General features: G+C 38.0%; 1 protein-coding gene across 3 annotated transcripts in view; it reads left to right on the forward strand.

Moving 5' to 3' along the window:
* Positions 1-22,480, forward strand: part of UNC5C (unc-5 homolog C (C. elegans)) — a 428,547-nt gene that overhangs the window by 290,119 nt on the left and 115,948 nt on the right. For all 3 annotated transcript variants that reach the window (XM_010848326.1, XM_010848327.1, XM_010848328.1), the window contains exon 4: positions 13,243-13,346. In XM_010848326.1, coding sequence (XP_010846628.1) covers positions 13,243-13,346 — 104 coding nt within the window. The remainder of the gene's footprint in view (positions 1-13,242; positions 13,347-22,480) is intronic.

Genomic DNA, 22,480 nt, shown 5'->3' on the forward strand with positions numbered 1-22,480 from the left:
TTGTGATCCACACAGGTCAAAGGCTTTGGCATAGTCAATAAAGCAGAAATAGATGTTTTTCTGGAACTCTCTTGCTTTTTCGATGATCCAGTGGATGTTGGCAATTTGATATGGTTCTTCTGCCTTTTCTAAAATCAGCTTGAACATCAGGAAGTTCACAGTTCACATATTGCTAAAGCCTGGCTTGGAGAATTTTGAGCATTACTTTACTAGCATGTGAGATGAGTGCAGTTTTGCGGTAGTTTGAGCATTCTTTGGCATTGCCTTTCTTTAGGATTGGAATGAAAACTGAGTTTGCCAGTCCTGTGGCCACGGCTGACTTTTCCAAATTTGCTGGCATATTGAGTGCAGCACTTTCACAGCATCATCTTTCAGGATTTGAAATAGCTCAACTGGAATGCCATCACCTCCACTAGCTTTGTTTGTAGTGATGCTTTCTAAGGCCCACTTGACTTCACATTCCAGGATGTCTGGCTCTAGGTCAGTGATCACACCATCGTGATTATCTGGGTCATGAAGATCTTTTTTGTACAGTTCTTCCTTGTATTCTTGCCATCTCTTCTTAATATCTTCTGCTTCTGTTAGTTCCATACCATTTCTGTCCTTTATCGAGCCCATCTTTGCATGAAATGTGCCCTCGGTATCTCTGATGTTCTTGAAGAGATCTCTACTCTTTCCCATTCTGTTGTTTTCCTCTATTTCTTTGCATTGATCGCTGAAGAAGGCTTTCTTATCTCTTCTTGCTATTCTTTGGAATTCTGCATTCAGATGCTTATATCTTTCCTTTTCTCCTTTGCTTTTCACTTCTCTTCTTTTCACAGCTATTTGTAAGGCCTGCCCAGACAGCCATTTTGCTTTTTTGCATTTCTTTTCCATGGGGATGGTCTTGATCCCTGTCTCCTGTACAATGTCAGGAACCTCATTCCATCACTCTATCTATCAGATCTAGGCCCTTAAATCTATTTAAGTTATTATTTAAGTTAAATCTATTTAAGTTAATATGTTAGTCCACTTTATTTAAACTATCATTTCAATAAAATACCCAATATAAACAAGTATTCATGACAAGTTTTGCATTCTTTTTTTCATACTAATTTTTGCACTACCTCTTAGTTAGGACTAGCCACAGGTCAATTGCTCCATAGCCACATGTGTCTCACGTTGGATAGATGGGCTTTGGAATTCTAATAATAGAGGAACTGTTTCAATCACTTTTTCACCTCACATAGTTACTCTGTGTGTGTGTGTGTGTGTGTGTGTGGTGAAACACTAGAATCTATTCTGTTAGCAAATTTTAATTATGCAGTATCATATTATTAACAATAGTAACCATAGTGTACAAAAATATCCCCAGAACTTAATCATCTTGTAACTGAAAGTTTGTACCCTTTGACTAACTTTGGATGGTTCATTCAATTCTTGCACCAGTGCTGGCGTGACAGGTGTTATTATCCTCATTTTACAGATGAGGAAATGAAGGACAAAGAGAAATTTGAAAACCTGCCCAACAGATTTCCCTGGGGTCAGTGCCTAATGCTTGGTGCTGATGATGCTGGGGACCCAGGTTTGATCCCTCATCAGGGAACTAAAGGAGCCTACATGCTACAGCTAAACACTCCACATACTGCAACTAAAAGATCATGCTGCAATGAAGATCTTTGCATGCTGCAAGTAAAACCTGGTGCAGTCAAATTAAATAAATATTTTTTAAAAAATAATAAAAAACCTGCCTGAGTTCAAAGCTCATATATGGAGAAGCAGGTCAGATCAGCAGAGAAGTCCATGCCTTGACGCAACACATTGGATACAAATAAGAGAGGAGGTGACAATTGATTTTTGTGTCAGTTGGCAATTAAAAAAAAATATCGTATTTTCCACATGGATAATGTTATAGGCTCATTATTATTTATAATGCAGAAATGTAAGAAGGCTTTGGGTTCCCACTTCTCTCCTGTTACTTGGTCTGCTCCAACCACACCAGTTTCTTTTCTTAGAGAATATAATACGCTAATGCCAATAGCTCTTCCTTCACACCTGGAGCATTCTCCTCTACTCTACCTGCGGAAGAAAGAAGAGTGGCTCACTTCCTTCTTTCATTCAGATTTCTAACAAGACAGCAGCTCTTTAAAAACCAGGTATTTGGAATGATTTAGATTATACCATGACAGAATCTGGCAGCCTAATGCCAAGTGTCTTGGTAGAGCTCAGCAAGCGCAAGTTTGCCAGCACGCCAGAGTAAATGGCCTGATTACTAACATGCATTTCCGAGCTGTGGTTTGATCCCTTGTATGGCTGTTTAAGTCCTGGTGGCTCAGTAGTAAAGAAGCTGCCTGCCAACGCAGGAGACATAGGTTCGATCCCTGGGTTGGAAAGATCTCCTGGAGAAGGAAATGGCAACACACACCAGTATTCTTGCCCGGGAAATCCCGTGAACAGAGGAGCCTGGCAGGCTGTAGCCCACGGGGTCACAAAATAGCCAGACACAACTTAGTAACGAGACAACAAGCCCATTATAAGTTACAGAGGCCAGATTTTGAATTAGATGAGATTAATTACCCAATTTAGACATTTTTAGATCAGATAAATTTTTAACAATATCTCATTTCATATAAATGTCAACTGTTGTACTATTTAGTTCATCATGTGGTTTCTGTTTCAAGATTAAAAACCACAACACATTCCAGATTGCATTAGTCTATATTTTTCTAAACGTATTTGCTTTTGTATATAGACAGAAGTTTTCAAGATCAGTGGAGGCCCCACAAATCCATATGCATTTATAGCTCATTTTGTTCTGAGAAGTAGACATCTAATTGATAGAACACTGTCTCATAAGTTATATTTGGGGGGAAGTCTATGGGCTATGTGCTAGAGGAAGGGCTGGTAACCCACTGGACCAAAGTATGCCACTCAAGTGATGTTTTATGCTGTATGAAATGGGAAGTTTATGGCTAAACTGCTTATTTGCAAAAAAGCTTGTCTGTAATCATTGTGTTCTTTTTTGTACTCTGAGAAAAGAGCCTTAACTTTTTGACATATTGGTTTCCTCATCCATAAAGTTGGCATGTTTCTGATTATTTATCCCTAAGACATACCTTAAAAAATATTGTGATGACATATAATCTTTTTTTTTTCTGAAACTAAAGATGCAATGTGAATAGAAGTGTGGCTTATATGGGATTTTTTTTCTTCCTTTTCTCTGTAATGGATGTTATTGGAGTTCCAGCTCTAAACTATTTATTTAAAAAAAAAAAAAAAAAACCCTTTAGCAAAACTACCTGAATACAAATATGTTTGTTCTATAAATGCCCCCAAAACCAAGAAATAAAGAAGAATGGCTGAAAGTGTACTTCCTTTTGCAGGGATTTAGGATTCATTTAGGATTCTGTTTAAATGACTGTGTGCGGTAAAGGATAGGCATGCCTTGGCAAAACTAAAACATTGCCACGACAATCCTTCTGCTGATTTGCTCAAAGATCATTCTAACCTCTGTCTCTGTCTATAATTATTATGTTCTGAAAGTGTTAGTGGTAAATTCATAAGACTGGTCAAAAACATTAGTTTTTTTAAAAGTAAAAGGAAATTACAAAACAATAACAGGAACAAAGTCAAAATCTTGCATCTTTTTTCTCTCAAAATATCCTGTGACCTAATAACCAACATTTAGGGTATGCTTACTGTATACCCAATTCTGTTATAAGCCCCTTATGCATGTTAACTCTTGTGATGCTTCCAACAATCCTATGAGGTAGATTCTGTTATCTTTACTTTGCAAATAGTGAAACAGAAGCATGGAAATGAAATATTAGATAACTTACCCAAGCCACTTGTTTAGGAAATGGTAAATCTGAATTATAAACTTTTCTTTTTACAGTACAATTTACTGTATAGGTTTACAGAAATGTGATAGTTCACTTTGCAGTCTAACCATAGAGGAAACTTCATGTTTTTGTTGGTTTGTGGTTTCTTGTTTTGTTTTATCTTTATAATATTTAAGAAGAAAAAGCGAGTAAAAAAAGAAAACTTACAACATTTTTATATACTGTGTCCCTTCCATTTAAAAACCACAAGAATTGCTGAATATAACATTTTTTCATGATTTTCTTTTTTTTTAATTCCAGCAAAGATATTCTATTTCTGGAAAAGAAAACCATGGCAAACTTTTTAGGGTTCTATAGCATTGTCAGGAATTTTTACTGTTAATAAATGCTCAAAGCTCAGAAGACTAATCTAGTTTTCCCAAAATATGCTATAGTGGTTGGTTCATGACAGTTGTTTTCTGTTAACAGCCAGATTTGGTGATTTAAGTATAAGTTATACTCTACTATGACAACATGAAAGTGAAAAGTGAAGTAGCTCAGTTGTTCCCAACTCTTTGCAACCCCATGGACTGTAGCCTTCCAGGCTCCTCTGTCCATGGGATTTTCCAGGCAAGAGTACTGGAGTGGGTTGCCATTCCCTTCTCCAGGGGATCTTCCCAACCCAGGGATCGAACCCAGGTTGCCCACATTGCAGGCAGACTCTTTACCATCTGAGCCACCAAGGAATTATCCCCTTTTATATTATTGGAAGAAAGACACATTTTTCCCTCTAAGAACACAAGTAGTATTAGCATATGTGACCATGGAATTATTTTGTTTGCTAGAGCAACAATTTGAAAGTACATTAAAATGAAATTTTTAAAACTAAATATAGGGTTTGTGTCCCACAGAACCTGCATTCCTATATGACATCACAGAGTTGAGTAATAAACAAAAAGTGAATTGGTTTTGTACCTATGTCTCTATTACAGTTTGGGAAACCAAAGACAGCCCAGGTTGGTGATAAGGTTTTAAGGCAAAAATAATTCTTTTGCCTAACTTTAAGTTCCCTGCATGTCCCCTAGATGCATGTGAAATTTCAGTGTCCGCCAGACAATGTCAGCCATCAGCCTGAACAAAATTAAGTGCCACTGACCCTGGAAGACATCAACAGGAACTCATTGTCTTAAGAGCCACAGTGTAGAAGCAGATGTGCTTGGTCCCCGCAGCCTCCCAGGCTCTTCTCTCCCTCTGCCTACATGGTCTAGCACAGTGCTGCGCACATCATGGTTGTTCCACAGATAATCAATCAGTCAATCAATCTGTGGTTCCCAGACTTTAGTGCCATGTGTCAGATATACCTGGGGGCCAGTGAAAACTGTGGATTCCTGGATCCCAACTAGGAATGAAATCTGCACTTTTTGTCAAGCACAGCATGGTAATCCCTGAGTTTCCCTTTGGGACACATAACTTTCAGTCATTAGTCTCCCACATTCATAATTATTTTGTCTCATTTGTTTAAGTTTATTTTGGCTAACAATGATAATGCCTAAAGTTGATACAGCATACTAAAATGTACTAATACTACAGGGAGTACTGTTTATATTCAAGGCATGATTCTAGAGTTTTATATAGGCTTCTTCATATATCAACCTGTAAAAGAGTCACTATTATCATGCTCATTTTTTTAGCTGAAGAAATTAAAGTAAGAGAAGGTTAAGCAGTATGCTCAAGGCTACACAGCTAGTCAGGTGGTGGAATCAGGATCTGAAACAAAGTTTGTCCAAGCTGAAGATCTTGCTCTTGACTGCAATGATATCTTGCTTTGCAGGATATTTCAGATCTTTTTCACAGTGACCTACAATAAAAAATATATTTATATCATGATCTACTAAATAAACATATACCCATCTCCTCACACATACAAATACACAGAGGTGTGTGTGTATGTATATGTGTGTGTACATATGTGCATTCTTAATAATACATCAAGGTTATTGTCTTTCCAGTAGTCATGTATGGATGTGAGAGTTGGACCATAAAGAAGGTAGAGTGATAAAGAATTGATATTTTCAAACTGTGGTGCTATAGAAGACTCTTGAGAGTCCCTTGGATAGCAAGGACATCAAACCAGTCTATCTTAAAAGAAATCAATTCTGAATACTCATTGGAAGGATTGATGCTGAAGCTGAAGCTCCAATACTTTGGCCACCTGATGCAAAAAGCTGAGTTATTGGAAAAGACCTTGATGCTGGAAAAGACTGAGGGCAAGAGGAGAAGGGGGTGGAGGGGAACAGAGGATGAGATGGTTGGATGGCATCACCAACTTAATGGATATGAACTTGAGCAAACTCTGGGAGATAGTGTGGGACAGGGAGGTCTGGCCTGCTGCAGTCCATGGGGTCGCAGAGTTGGATAGGACTTGATGACTGAATGACAATAATACTATGTATGATATACTTGACATTTTCTGTTTATTCAATTTCATATTTTAATGCTGGTATTCAGTCCTCCAAGTTGAATTCATAGTACTCTAAGGACAAATTCCATAAGAAAGATATGGAATGTTAGATACCATGGTTTTTAGACCAAATGAGTCAAGTGTGTAAGAGAATGACATGCTGAAATGTACTCAGATGAGAAATCATGTTTCATGCCAGACTCTCTAATAGTAATAGAAATAGTTGTGATAATTTATTACATGTGTTTTATACTTCATAATCTTCCAAACCCTTTTCAGATTCAGTATTTCTTTTAATATTCTCAAAACCCTGTGAGATCTAATATTTGCAAACCCTATGAGATCTAAATCAAAAAACAACCAACATTAATAAGGTAATAATATGTTGTTTCTGTCTTATTATTCAATGGAATTTAAAGATTTTAATTTCCATTAGAATAATCTGTTGTAGTATGTTCATCAGAGAATTCTTGACTTCATAATATCAGTCTGTCACATTGTCAAGAAACTGTCTTTTGAAAAATATTTTATTCTAATAAATCTTTCTGCATAATTAAGTAGCATTGCTAAGAGAATAAACATTTCTAACAAATGTAAATTATTGTTTTCAAACTTGGAGTGAGAACATGATTATTTTCATTTTCAAAGACAATAGTATCAGCCTACCAACTTAGACAGCGTAGGGACATCTTTTGCTGGTATTTTCTCCAGGTTTCCTTTCAGATCAGTGGAGCTCACAGGTACTTGGATAGTAATATAACCTGTTACAGTAAAAGCTCCCACCTGTCCAGCCTCAACGTTCCCATTTAGGCCACGCTCACCCTTTCCAGGCAAAGATGCTCATGGTTTGTCGTTGCAGAAGAGACCTGACTGGGGACCCTTTCATAAATATGTGCTTTGGCATGATAGACTTTCTTGCATGCTGTTTTGGGTAGGCATTTCCCTCCCACCTCTCCACAAAGCAAGAAAATTAGTTTTGTCAGTAATTCTCAATGCATTCATAATTTTCCATGTGTTTATAATTCTCAATACTTTTATCATTTTCAAAGCTGCAATATTCATCTGCTCTTGTGATGTATATTATATTGCTTTGTTGTATTTGTACAAAGAATTTTCTGATGTTTTTAATTTGGAATCTTCTGAAACCCATCCATTGCCCCATTTTCTCTTACACCTGTATATTGAAGTGTACAGAAGTTCCAGGAAGATTGTCCTAAGAGGAGGATTTATAAGCTGTTCTTTTGAAAGATGCATCATCTTCTAAATTGTTGAAAAACAGCTTCTTCTGTTATTTCTCTTGGACACTGATGATTGATATAAATACTTAAAGATCTTATCTGACAAAGGCCAGGCTGTTTCCCCTAAAATGCATATTTAAAATGTTAGTCTACTCAGTTATAGGCTCTCAAGACAAAAGAGACCTTCAAAAGCATCCAGTTATTTACTTCCATTTTGCAAATGAGGAAGAGTCTTCACACTCCCAGGAGCCTTACTCCCAGGTAGCCACCTTGTGTGGGTGCGCATGTGCTCAGTGACTCAGTCGTGCCTTACTCTTTGTGACCCCATAGACTATAACCCACAAGGCTCCTCTGTCCACGAAATTTTCCAGGCAGAAATACTGGAGCAAGTTGCCATTTCCTGCTCCAGGGGATCTTTCCGAGCCAGGGATTGAACCTATGTCTCCTGCATTGCAGGCGGATTCTTGTCAAAAAGCAGAGTTCATGTTTATAGAATGCCTTGAAATTAGTGGGCTTCACATCATAAATAATTTATAATCACTGTATTATATTGCAAAAAAACTCACTGACAGCATCAGAATTCTACCATAAAAAATGAGACGCTGTGTACAGCCACACATGTACTTTCTTTGATTACTGTGTAAATGGTAAATAGAAATCCATATAGTTTCAGGTCTGATTCTGCATTTGCTAATTGGATTTCACTGTATGGATTTAGTAAGCCAATATACATGTTAAGTAAACATCTCTCTGAATACATACTTACAACAAAGGTGATTTTTCTTTTAATTGATGGAATCAATGACTAAATCAGAGATAAGCTGAGTTGACTTTGCAAAAGTAATCTAGGTTTTAATGAAAGGATTTTATACTTATTTCGGTAGTAGCCTTAGAACTAATGGAAAGAAAACAGAAGTGTAGAATCCTAAAGGTCTTCCAAGGGCATAAATTCATCTTTTTCCTGACAGAAATGCCCACATTATTCGAAAACACTCTGTTTTACATCTAATTCCTAGCTGACAAGTGTCCGTTTTTCCTGCTTACTCATTCGTCACCCTCGTGTTCTCTCTGCCTGCAAGGCATCCGGCCTGCCTTCTATCACATCTCTACAAATGATGAAGGATATGTTTAAAATGTTACTCACACTGCTTGCAGAGTACTTTGGAGGCATATGAAAGGAGCAGCTGCCATGCTGGACAGCACAATATATTCTATGTTCTTTATACAACCTGAAAGCTAGAAAAGAGATTTTGGCCCGGAATTAAAAGGATTTTTCAGGAAGAAGTATTACAGAGTGAGGGCTTACCTATGAATCATTTTAGAAATCAGATAAAATTTACATACAGTTTAAAATCAAATAACATCAAAACAATATAATTATATGGTATTCAGTGACGGTTCAGTTAAACCTGTCTTTTGAAGTACAGGCCTCTGATGTGTGGTCACCATTCTCAATTAGGAGACAGCAATTTTCATAAGATGTGCCTTCCATTGGCAGGAATTTGAAAACAGTTGCAAAAACTATATACCAAATCCTAAGAAGAATTATAGCCTGCTACATTCGAACCCATCATCCCTTAACGGTGCTGCTGACTTTTGTCAAAATGAAATTTGTAAAAGAGCAGTAGTTATTATTATAGTCATTCTCCCAATTTCTGTGCACCCCCAGCACAGCTGGGTTTCTAGTCCCCCTTCACTCCTAAATTTTTCAAACTTCTCCTTTTACGTTCTTTGCTGCATTTGTCCTGTTGGCCTCCAGACTTCTTAACTTGGCTCCTCTGACAGTTGCCTCTTGGTTTTTCTCCTGTGTCTTGTTCACACCGTAACATTTTTGCAGACAGCTTTTCCTCTGAAATGTTGGTGTCCTCTTTTTTTTTTTTTCCCTGCTCTGGTATGTCATCTATTTCTAGTGCTTCAGCTATCTCCTAGACAGTGAAGCACAGATCTTCTACCTGGCCTTCTTTTTCCAAACTTCAGACCTGTGGTCCTTAAGGTGATTTTCCTGTCAGGGGACATTTGGCGTTATCTGGAGGCATTTATGTTCTCCTGGCTTGGAGAGCTCTACTGTTATTTGCTGGATGGAGTCCAGGGATGCTGCTAAGAAACTTACTATGCAGAATGCAGCCTCACAACAGGATTATCCAGTCCTGAATGTCAATCATGCTGAGATTAGAAATCATGATCTGGATCTACCGGATTTTTCCATTTCCAAATAGAGGGGGAAAATGTGGAAACGGTGACAGATTTTATTTTCTTGGGCTCCAAAATCACTGCAGATGGTGACTGCAACCAAAAAATTAAAAGACATTTGTTCCTTGGAAGAAAAACTATGATAAATCTCAACAGCATATTAAAAAGCAGAGACATCACTTTGCAGACAAAGGTCTACATAGTCAAAGCTTTGGGTTTTCCAGTAGTCATGTGTGGATGTGAGACCTGGATCATAAAGAAGGCTGAGCTTTGAAAAATTGATACTTTTGAACTGTGGTGTTGGAGAAGACTCTTGAGAGTCCCTTGGACAGCAGGGAGATCAAACCAGTCAATCCTGGTTTGGAAATCAACCCTGAAAATTCATTTGGAAGACTGATGTGAAGCTGAAGCTCCAATACTTAGGCCACCTGATGCAAAGAGCTGACTCACTGAAAAAGACCCTGATGCTGGGAAAGATTGAGGGCAACAGGAAAAGTGGGTAACAAAGGATGAGATGGTTGGATGGCATCACTGACTCAATGGACATGAGTTTGAGCGAATTCTGAGAGATAGTGAAGGACTGGAAAGCCTGGTGTGCTGAAGTTCCTGGGGTCACAAAGAGTTGGACACGACTTGGTGACTGAACAACAATAACAACAAACTGAACATGTACCAAAATAAGTTTGCTATCTTTCTCACCACTTTCCTGCCCATGGTGGTATGATTTCATATAATGATGGTATAAACTTAATAATTGCAATAGCTGAGAATAGAATTATCCTTTCCTCTTTGCACTCTCCAGATACTTAGGTATTCTGGAACAAATGATCTGTTCATTACTAGAATCTGCTTTCTCTTCTTCCTGTCCACTGTCAGTAGCTGAGTTCAGTTCCCCATCATCCCTCCTGATTTATTCAAATAGGTCTCTTACTACCTTCTGCTTCTTTAGCATCACCTCAGTCACACTGAGAGCAATATGACAGCTGGTTTCCTTCCACTGCTTAAAAGCCTTTGAGAGTTTGCTATTCCTTAGCATAGCAGGAGGAGAAGGCAATGGCACCCCACTCCAGTACTCTTGCCTGGGAAATCCCATGGACGGAGGAGCCTGGTAGGCTACAGTCCGTGGGGTCACGAAGAGTCGGACACGACTGAGCAACTTCACTTTCACTTTTCATTTTCATGCACTGGAGAAAGAAAAGGCAACCCACTCTAGTATTCTTGTCTGGAGAATCCCAGGGATGGGAGCCTGGTGGGCCGGCATCTATGGGGTTGCACAGAGTCAGACACGACTGATGTGACTTAGCAGCAGCAGCATAGCAGGAAGGCTTTTCATGAATAGATCTCAGCTTACCTTTCTAGTCTTGATTGTAAATCTTACATATCTTCATCCTCAGTACCTAATAAAATATCTATCATAAGGAGATAATTGATAAATATAAAGGAATTTGTTTTGACTCTTTGGAGATATATGTGCCTCACTCTTTCTAATTCTCCATCCTTATTTTGTGATATGCTGTTTAATTGAACAGCGAGTGAGTCTATATATTATTTGATTTGAGAATTAATTCTAGTCTTTATGTCTTTACCCTACCATGCATCAGATGGGAGGTTTTCAGAATCATTTTTCACAAACAAGATATACCTTATAAGAATATTTTATCCTAGGACTTCCTGGTGGCCCAGTGATTAAGAATCTGCCTGCCATTGCAGGGGACATGGGTTCAATCCCTGGTCTGGGAGTATCACACATGCTGTGGGAAGCCCATATGGCTCAACTACTGAGCCCACGCTCTAGAGCCTTCAAGCCACAACTACTGAGCCAGCGCACCCTAGAGCCTGTGTTCCACAAGAGAAACCACCTCGGGAGAAGTCCGCACAGCATCCCCACTCGAGGCAACTAGAGAAAGCCCCTGGGCAGCAGTGAAGACCCAGCCCAGGCAAAAAAGGAAAAAAAGAACATTTTTATCCCATGAAACTTACTCAGTGCTGCTGTTGCTTTTATTAATATTTTGACAAAATTTTTTATGTTAATGCAGATTTAAAACAAAGAGAAGCTACCATATGAGAAAAGAAAGAGTAGAAATTTTCTGATGTTGCTGTTGAAAGGATACAAATCAACCTTAAGAGATATGAAGGGATGTGTGGGATAAAAAAATATGTATCAGATCAACAGCTGGCAGGTTCTAATGCAGCATCAATTATTTTGCTGTGAGGCTTTGAGTAATTTGAGACATGTGTTTCTTATATGTAAAATAAGAACATGGCTTAGATAACTTTCATGTTCTAATAACTCTGGATTTTAAGTATTTGTTTCTACAGTCTACTCAATTTCTTGATAATAAAATTGGAAATGCCTTTCTGGCAGAAATTTTGCATGATTTATAGAGTCTCTTATCTTACCTCAGACTCACATAGATCCAATAATCTTTTCAGAACCCCTAAACTCTTGAAGGTTTTCTTCTGCCAAGAAATTCACCCAAATAGCAAATAATATGACATGAATTTTTTTCTCACTGCATTTTTCCAGATGGTGCTTTCTTATAGCTCTTGAAAGGCTTAGAGATACACCTCTAGAGTCTTTGGATTTCTACCCATTAGTTCAGTAGGCTGAAATGGTGCTTTTATATTTTTAAGCCATTACTGGGGACATGGGATGAAAAGACAGAGGCTTTAGCTTTTTAATAAAATCTACTGGGTAAAATTTCAATAAATTTTTATTGAGTAGTACATGGATGAAATTTTTTTAACTTTGCCTAAAAAAATGCTGCTTTAAAGCTCTATAACTGACTCATTTATTTTTTAGCTTTGGTGTTTAAAATGATAAAACTGATTTCTAACATTTTTGTGTCTGTCAATAGCAGTTTTTAAGATTGTACTGCATATTGCTATAGCAACTATAACTATATAAATAAGTAATTAGATTCTTATTACATTTGAGCAGAAATAACTAATCTTCTAATTGGAGAATGGTGACATAATTACATATTGAGATATTTCTGGACCCATCCCAATAGTTACTCTTTTCTCTCTCTTATGTTTGAGATACTTCAAGAAGCTATATTTATTTCTCTAGGACTCCAGCATTCTGTTTTCATTCTGAAATAGAAACTTGCTTTTGAGTTATTTGTCGAAAGATCTCAGAGTTGTTGCAACTTCAGTAGTATCTATTGTAAAGAAAGAAAAAATATTAATATACATAAGGGACTCTGTATGAATAAGAATCATAACAATGGGATTCCTTTGATTAAAAATGTGATTGTTATAGTTGATTATTAAGAAATACTAGCAAACTATAATTAATGAGTGTCACTAATTGTTAGAATGAGAATCTCCAAAGCATTCCAGTGAAGATTAAAGTAGGAACAGCTAGTAATCTCTAAATTTCATAATTTCCACTACATAGAATATAATCAGTCACATTATGGCACAGTACTAACATGATTAAAAACTGCAAAGAAACAAAATAATAAACTGCAAATTTATTATTGTATTTTCTAGAAATGAATAAATGTTAATTAGTTTTGTCTTGTATTTTATTACTTGTGCTTTCCAGATCTGCGAAAAACATTTGAGCAGGAACCTCTGGGAAAGGAAGTATCCTTGGAACAGGAGGTCTTGCTCCAGTGCCGACCACCTGAAGGGATCCCAGTGGCTGAGGTGAGAAGAAAAATTCTTTGCATTTAGCAACTGGCACTTAGTTATTCTAACAGAGGCCTAATCCATGGCTAATGGTGCAATGAATTAGGGTATGGCATGATGAATGGTTGGTAATGGAGTCCTAACTGCTTGCTACTGGCAAAATAGATTGATTGGGAACTGATTAATGACTTGGAGTCAATTAGAATGCCCCACTGGACAAAGCCACAGGCAGCTTGGTTTAATTTTGTCATTCTCTTTTAAGAAATCAGAAACACTGTTTTATTTTATCTGGCACTAATCATAAAGAAAGATGGGCTGACTTAATAATGTGCCATCAATTTTATTATTGTTCTTGATACTATGCAAAAAATGTAAGATAGGTGTACATGTGTGTGTATGTGTGACAGCCTGTGAGCTCCACATACATGTTTTCTGCTCTGTGATGTAATCAAGGACATACCTAAAAGCCATAGCCACACACCATGAATAAAAACATGTTTGAGGAATATCAAGTAGTTTCACCCTATAAGTTTTCCATTAGCTCTTAATTTTCATTTTCTGGTTTTGGTGAAACAAAGCCTATTGAAAGTTCATGAAATATTATAAATCAGATTTATACCATGATTTTTTATTAGCACCAGACAATACAATGCCATTTGAAAATGCCTGTCCATGGGGGATAGGCCTCCATGACCACAAGAGTATTCTATGCTCTCCTTGAGACACCATTTAGAGCACACTGCTGAGGAAAATCATCTAATAACATGTCTTTTATTTCATTTCAACTAATTCCAAACTCTGAAAAATGTTACCCTGTTAGGATTATCAGAAGACATTCTAATATACATCAAACACTATTGTCCTGGCAGATCCAGTATCCTACAAACACGAGAAAGCTTTAATTTGATAAGTAACATAACTGCCAACTTGCTGGTGGTCCTTGTTAGCCTCTAAACTACACTGAGTTCTTTGGAATTTTTACTCTTTATTGCATATATGGAAAGAAGCATTTTTTAAATTGCTATAATTTGGGGCTGTATATGGGTCAGCTGATTTTTTGTAAAAATAAGCCTGCAATTTTTCCTGTCTATGAAATTATAAAATAATATTACTAAGACTTACTACCTTGTCCAAAATTTTTTAATATTTAATCAATGCACTTATCAGAGTTCCATAGTTTTTATGTCCTTTGAAAATTCAGGCAAAAGTGAGGGTCAGCACAGTTAGTGTGTCCCATAACAACAAAATTAAACATCTGATAGCTCTTTCTAAAATAATAATAATAATAAATTAATTAGAAATTTAGGCAGGGCCCTTACAAATGACTCCATTTTCTGTCACTACCATTCACATCTCCAGTCTGTCAATGCAAGACTCTGAGTGGCACTTTTAATGAAATTTTCTTTTCTTTTACTTTGAAAGAGGAGAGTTGGCTTTTGTCTTGTACCTGACATCCCATGGCCCTTTCTAGCACTGTATCAGAGACTATGCATGATTACTTCTGCTTTATCCAACCACACCAAAACCTTATCTTCTACCAATGACTTACAGGATGATTTATTGTGATTAGAAAGGAAAAAGCTCTTCTCTATGCAACATTTCATTTCACTTATGAAATAAGTATATCTTTCTCCTTAATCATATCTGTCTTAATCTAACATTTTAACACAAACCTCCTCCATTAAATTGCCTTGAAGACCAAAACACATCCTGAGTAACACGAGTGTCCACAGACTCTTTTTGACTCAGTGTTTCTTAAAGTGAGCAGATCCCTGCAGAGATTTTCAGTTAGGAGATTCTAGTAACTTCTTGGAGAAGGCAATGGCACCCCACTCCACTACTCTTGCCTGGAAAATCCCACGGACGGAGGAGCCTGGTAGGCTGCAGTCCATGGGGTCGCTAAGACACGACTGAGCTACTTCTTTCACTTTTCACTTTCATGCATTGGAGAAGGAAATGGCAACCCACTCCAGGTTTCTTGCCTGGAGAATCCCAGAGACGGGGGAGCCTGGTGGGCTGCCGTCTATGGGGTCACACAGAGTCGGACACGACTGAAATGACTTAGCAGAAGCAGCAGCAGTAACTTCTTAATTTTTTTTAGTTTTCTCAGCAAAGTAGTTCACTTTGTCAAGGAGTAAAGATTCATGACTGCAAACTAATTGGCTGTGAATTTTATCTGTATCATCACTGGGGAAGAGACCAATTAACACTTGGCAAGCTCAAAAATCATATACCATTTGACATTCAAAGAACTATATTTAATGTGATTTTTTTTCAAGTCAGGAGAGAGATCAAAAACACTTGCTTGAGAGCAGGCTAATAAACTCCTGTGTAGATTATTTCCAACACCCTTAGAATCACCAAGATGAGAAATCTAATGTATACCTTAACTTGACACATTGCAACTGTCATTTGCTCAAGAGGAGCAGAAAAAAGAGAAAGGGATGAAATATAACGTGATGAATTAAGGGATTATAAAATTATTTTAATTTAATGATATATATATATTCATTATCTACTATTTTATTTGTTTGAGGAATTTAAAAGCACAAAAATAGAATGAAATGAAATACTGATCTTAAAGGGAAACCAGAAGGTAAAACTCTCATGTGTTACCATAAACAAAATCAGTTTTTAAGGTATCAAGCCATATTGGCAAGGATTCTTGCTTCTTTTGTGTTCTAGGCAAATGATTTTGAAAAACTCAGATACTACATGCTCAACAAATACATGATTGATTGATGCAATTTATCTTTGTTTAGTAAGTATATGTCTAGCACCATCGAACAGGTAGTCAAGTTCATTATTTGTAAAATATCAAGAGGCAATAATTTCCTTCCCACATAAGTCAGTAGGTTTCCAAAGAGCTCTACTAATCTTAAGTTACAGGAGCATCACCTTTGGTGCAAATAATGGCACAGGGATTTCTGTGGTAATAAATTACATTTAATTTTCTTCTCTATTTTGGCTTTAATTTTTGCTACATAGTGTTAAACTAATTTCCATTCAGAACTCTAGGCTTAACCCCATGTCACCATTTCTGACTGTTGGACTTCAAGCAAGGTATTTCAATTCCTATACCTAAGTTTCCTTAATTAAATTACAAACTGAAGATAATAATAGTGTCTCTCCAGAACGTAGTTGAAAATTAAATGAGATGATATATGCAAACAAATCACTTAGAACATGTAGAAGAACTCAAGAAACATTACTATTGTTATTAATATATTATTCCTCTTGATTCAGAGAAGACTGAACTCAGCCTCTGGAATTCACAGTAGTCACTGGCACACTGGGCCTCTGATTGGCACTGTAGGGTATGCAGCGATGAGGCTTCTGTCCAATGAAGAATCACAGAGATTCCTTCCTGTGTCTTCTAACCAGTTATTTTGATTAAAATCCACAAATGCTACAAATGAAGATAAATTTTGAGCTTTAAAATAAGGAAACTCCCTTATTTATGTAACATATTTACTCTAAAAATGACTTGTTACTGTGGAAATCTGCACCAAGTCCTGATGTGCTGCTGTTCTTACTCTGATTTTTAAAGTTATCTGTTTAGTCATCATGGGCCTAGAACACTGGACCAGACTTTGTGTTTCCTCCAAAAGAGGGAATTTGGAGTGGGATTACTGTTGGACGTTCTCCTTTCCCAAGCAAAAGGAAAGAGAGTGACAAAGAAAGTCTCAGAGGAGGAAGAGACCAGCTCAGGATTCCCTGTACTCCACCTCTCCAGGTGGTGACAGTCTGGACAAAGAACTCCTCTCAGTACTCACTGGTTAAGAAAAAAAAATATGTTGCAGGTACCTCAGAGATGAAGCACAAGAGTTTCAGAGCTCTAGTCTTGGCTGTTCCTTCCTCTGGCCTCCTCCTTGCCAGGCCCTCTCTTCATTTTCTTTATTTAAATATTTATCAGCCACACAGCTTCCTTAGCACAGGGCTACTAGCATCTGGCAGAGAAGGCAATGGCAACCCACTCCAGTACTCTTACCTGGGAAATCCCAGGGACGGAGAAGCCTGGTGGGCTCAGTCCATGGGGTTGTGAAGAGTCAGACACGACTGAGTGACTTCACTTTCACTTTTCACTTTCATGCACTGGAGAAGGAAATGGCAACCCACTCCAGTACTCTTGCCTGGGAAATCCCAGGGACTGGAGCCTGGTGGGCCACCGTCTATGGGGTTGCACAGAGTCAGACACAACTGATGTGACTTAGCAGCAGCAACTAGCATCTGGGGGCCTTCTGCAGTATTAAAGGTGCAAACCCTTTTGTTGCTGCATCATAGTATGGTCCAGGGATCCCCAGAAGCAAGTACCTTGGGGTGAGGGGTACCTAGCTATTAATCAGCAGATACAGAACTATTTCAGTATTTCATACCTGGTATGAATGAAGCAGTAAAGCTGCCTGAATGTCAGCCCCTACGTTTTCTGACTTTTTATAGCTCCAACTATTTATTATCTCTGTCAAAATATGTGTGTTTACTCCTTTGCCTGCTTGACTAGATTGGATGAAATAAGAAGAAAAGGGATTTTTGTTCATGTTTATCTCTAACACAAGCAGACTGTAGGTTACATAGTAGATTCTCTGAGTGCATTGAATTAAATGAAATAATAAAGAGTCCCTGTTGGATGTGACAGAGAAGCTGCACCTCAGGAAATGGAACTTTCCAGAAACAGGATGTTTGTCACCACGGAAGCTGTGTGCTGAGAGAACTCAGTGCAGGTGGAGTAAGGGAGTCGGTCAGTCAGAAGGGTTCTAACCCACTGGACCATTTGGATCACTCCAAAAGGCCACTGGGAGTCATGGGACAGGTTAATAGTAATTATATTAAAATTAAAAGTAGACTCTGTGAAAGAAAGAAAATAAATCCCACAAATAATCTGAAATGGTATTGCTCAGTATTTTTAATAACTCTTTTGCAAGGATCAGGCCAAAAATATAAAGCTTTTCTTCCATTTCTGGGGAGGCATTTGCCTTCCTTTAGCAGAAATCTCTCATCTCCCCAAAGAAACCAGAAAATTAATATGCCTGAACGGGTGCTGGGTTGCTCCAGTGGCATAATAGCAGAACTCTGTGAAATGAATCCCTCCTTGCTCATTTTGGTTTATGCCTGGAAAATGTTGCTGTCATATGGTGAGCCAGAAATATACTTAGAGATGCTTTATTTCATCAGATTCTCTCTTTTGGAGAGTACTGGGATCAAAAACATCAATGGATATGACATTTGTCGGCATGACACAAGGAGCAAAACTGAATTTTTCACTAAAATAAACCTGTGATTTGTTTCATCTTAAACAAGGGGATAATTGCTCCTCTAATTATAATTGAACTATTTCTCACAGGAGTCAAATTGGAGGAACAGGGCACCATGTTCAACTTATTGACCCAATTGTGCTTAAAAAGTGTCATCTTATTTATCAACATTTGCATGTCTAATTAGCAAGTGGGAAAATATGGGGTGAAGTGTATAAGAATAGATTATTTGGCAGTCTTGCTCAACAGGAAATATAATTTTTAAGCTGATAATGCCTGGGAGGAAAGCGGCTGGCAGCCGGAGGCTTCACCAAATATGTAGCATCAGGTGGCTGTCCATCTAACTGATTATTAATATGACCACTGAACACTTCGTTTCATGAGAGACCTGCATGTTTCACTGCCATTCCCTCATAATCAGAACTTTGTGTTGATGCATTTCCATGCAGGTACATTGTCTCCCAAGCTGTGCTTTATATTCTTTGTGGTCAAAAGAGGTTTAGAGAGAAGAGTTTGAATACTAATTTGCGGGGAGACGTTGCTTTCAGTGCCCAGTGATATCTATTGGAATTTTCTCCTAGCATGTGTATAACAAGAAGGGTCTTGCCCTACAAACAAGTTTGCTGCAAGTATCAGGTTCCTTGACTGGTAGCCAGCTTGCAAGCTTTGCATTGGTCCAGTCAACAGTTGCCAACATTGTCTGTTTATTTTGGTTACTTCATATGATTTTCTGTCAATATGTGCATCTAATAGTTATGCATAGAGATCACCATAAATAGATAACTGGTTTGCAGATAATTCTGTAAACCAATTTAAAAATATAATAAAGTGAACCAATATCAACATCACTTTTTAAAACACAGGAATAAATAATAAACTTTCTTTGGTTTATAATAGATTTGTGGCATGACTTCTGCACACATACAGTGGTTCCTTTGAGCCTATAGTACAAAATCCAGTTTTTATTTTTACTCACTAAATCATTTATTCAAGAAATATTTATTGTCCTCTCACCATGTACTAGACACTCTTCTATTTGAAGGCGATACATGGCAAAGTCCCTAAATGGTAATAAAACACTAAAAACAAGGGGGGAAAAAGCACAGGATATAATCAGATAATTGTAAGTTAAAGGAAATACGACAAGGTCATATCTGAGAAGGCTGATGGTTGTTGGGGATCAGGAGTCACTTAAAGTTCAAGGAGAATCTATCTGATGAAATAACATTTGAGCTGAGATCTGAATGACAAGAAAGAGCCAGACTTAAAAAGATCTGGGTCAGGAAGCTCCAGGCAGGGGAGGAGAATACCTCAGAATGTGGTTACAGATTAAAAAGGAGGCCAGTGTCTCTGAGACAGTGAGCCAGGAGGAGGGCAGGAAGCCCTTCAGTCAGAGAGTTAGGATGCGCCTGGGGACTGAAACACGGTAATGGGAAGGGATTTTGTTTCTGAATATATGCAGTCATTGGAGATTTTAAGTGAGGAATTGACACGACCTGATACATTTTACTTCTAAGCTCATTCTTGCTGCTGTAGGGAATGTAGATTTTAGAAGTGTGAGAATGGAAGCAGAGACACCATTCAGGAGATCTTGCCGTACTTCATGCAACAGAAGATAGTTGTTGGTCTTAGGGCAGAAGAGATAAGAGAAAGGTGGAGAAACAAAGGATATATTTTAATTCCTTTGGGAATAGAAATTCTGAACATGGATTTTAAATTTTATTTTATTAAATGAATAAAATCTAGAAAGAATTTGGTTCTTCAGAAGAAAGTGAAATCTTCTGTGCTAAAAAGAGCAAACAATAGAGCTTTTCTTAGATAACCTAAAATCTGTGGTCAGTAGACTTCAGCTGTTTTCAAATACAATCTGTCTCTCAGTGGTGCTTCAGCAATAGGCAGTAACCTATCTTGAGTCCATGATCCCAGGGCAGGAGGGTCTTTTATTTCTACAGTCCTTATTTCATGAAAAAAAAAAAAGTTTTTCCTTAGATAAATTCTTTGGCTTTGAAATTTCTTTCAATGATTCTTCATATGCCTAGAGGCACTATTTATTGTAAACTCACTGTGGAAGAAAAGTGGTAGTCGCAGAGAGCGAAAAAGCAGTGTTTTTTAAAAGTGATCAGTTTTAGCAAGAGGCCAAACACTTTTAGTTGGTAAATGCTGAGTTACTTAATCTGAAAGTTTATAGTAAAGACTGGTTAGAAGCTATCTCGCGACTAATCAATTATAGGTCTTTTGCCCTGAAAAAGTTAGCATTTTAAGGACATTTCAGTGTCATTTTGCTCCCTTGTAAGATATTATCAGAGTCATGCTATTTTGGGCTCTTTTGGTGATTGTCACTATTGATTAATTTATCAGCATGCTTTTTATCTCCTAATAGTAGAATTTAAGGTTTAGAAAAAATTTTCAGATTTCAAGACAAGTTCACATCTAAAATGTGGTTCACACACATTCATCTCTCAAAAGCAATGAGTCAGGTGCCTGTGTGCCTGCATGCTCAATTTCATCCCACTCTGTGCAACCCCATGGACTGTAGTTTGCCAGACTCTGTCCATGGAATTTTCCAGGCAGAAATACTGGAGTGGATTGCCATTTCCTGCTCCAAGGGAGCTCCCCCACCCAGGGATTGAAACCACGTCTCCTGCATCAGCAGGCAGATACTTTACTATTGAGCCACCTGGGAAGCCAATGAGCTAGACATGTGTCCAATTAAAGGAGTGTTTCTGCAGCAGGAAAATAGGACCCCTTTCTTAGCAAATTCCTTCTGTTTGCAGAAGCTGCAAAATGTCAGTCGTTTCTGTTACTAAACAAGTCCCTATGCCAGACCTGCAGTGAACCAATCACTGAGACAGTGGGATTTGCAGCTAAGAGTTTACTCACAGAACAGCCAAGTAAGAAGATGAAGAACAAACTTTAGCACCGCCTCCTTGAGGTCAAGCGGGTGGGATACTTAAGGGATAAGCAAGGTGGTCTTAGGTTGGGGAAAGGTGATTGGTGGAAGCGGCACAAGGGGTGGGAATGGGTATTCTGCGCAGGCTCATCTCTGTTAAATGCTAATACATATTCAAAATGAAGATTCCCAGTCTTACCTGAGGATGCAGTTTCCAGTCTTCCCTAGTCAACAGGCCACTCACCGCCTAAAACTGGTCACAGGTTCAGTTTTAGTGTCAGGGGTCCCAACCAGCCTTAGCCTCTCGCACTGGGCAGGAGCTGGCTTCAAGTTCCTTTGAAACAACTGGACTCCGTGGAAGCCGGGAAGCTATGTAAGTAAAAGAGGTGGGTAGGGGAAAGAAATACTAAAATACACTTTATCAGTGAAGGCAGTTTGTAAGCAAAGAGGTTTTGACAAGTTGATCCCCTTTCTGTTCTGTAAGACAAGCTCAAGAATTTCTGTTAGTTATCAGCTTCTGCTAAGTCTGTGGGGCATGGTTTTATTTGAACTTGGTTTTTAAAAATCATCTGGCCTTTTTTTCTTTGTACAGTTATCTAAAGACCATGCTTGAAGACCAATACTTATACAGCATAAAAGTACAAATACTTTCACAAAGCTACTGAAAGGTACAAAGTATATTGGACAGTGGTTAACACAGAAGTGAATGAATGTCTTGTTGCTATTGCCAATCTTGAGAAGCAAATAGCTGCATAAACAAAGTAGCCTTCCATTCTTGACTAGAGATAGTATCAGAACAATGTCTTCACATTGTTGGGAGACTTGGGAGACACGAAGAGTTTCTTTGTATACTCTTTTTTTTTTAATGGCAGTTTGCTTCTTGTCTTTTAAGATACTTTTTACCCATAACTTTAATGGGTAAATAACATACATTTGCAGTCTATAATGAAGACTTTCTTGATTGGACATATGAAACACCTGTTGGCAGGGTGAGACCACCCCCCCCCCCC

This window comes from Bison bison, unplaced genomic scaffold (assembly GCF_000754665.1).
Source record: "Bison bison bison isolate TAMUID 2011002044 unplaced genomic scaffold, Bison_UMD1.0 scf7180017864263, whole genome shotgun sequence".
Lineage (NCBI taxonomy): Eukaryota > Metazoa > Chordata > Mammalia > Artiodactyla > Bovidae > Bison > Bison bison.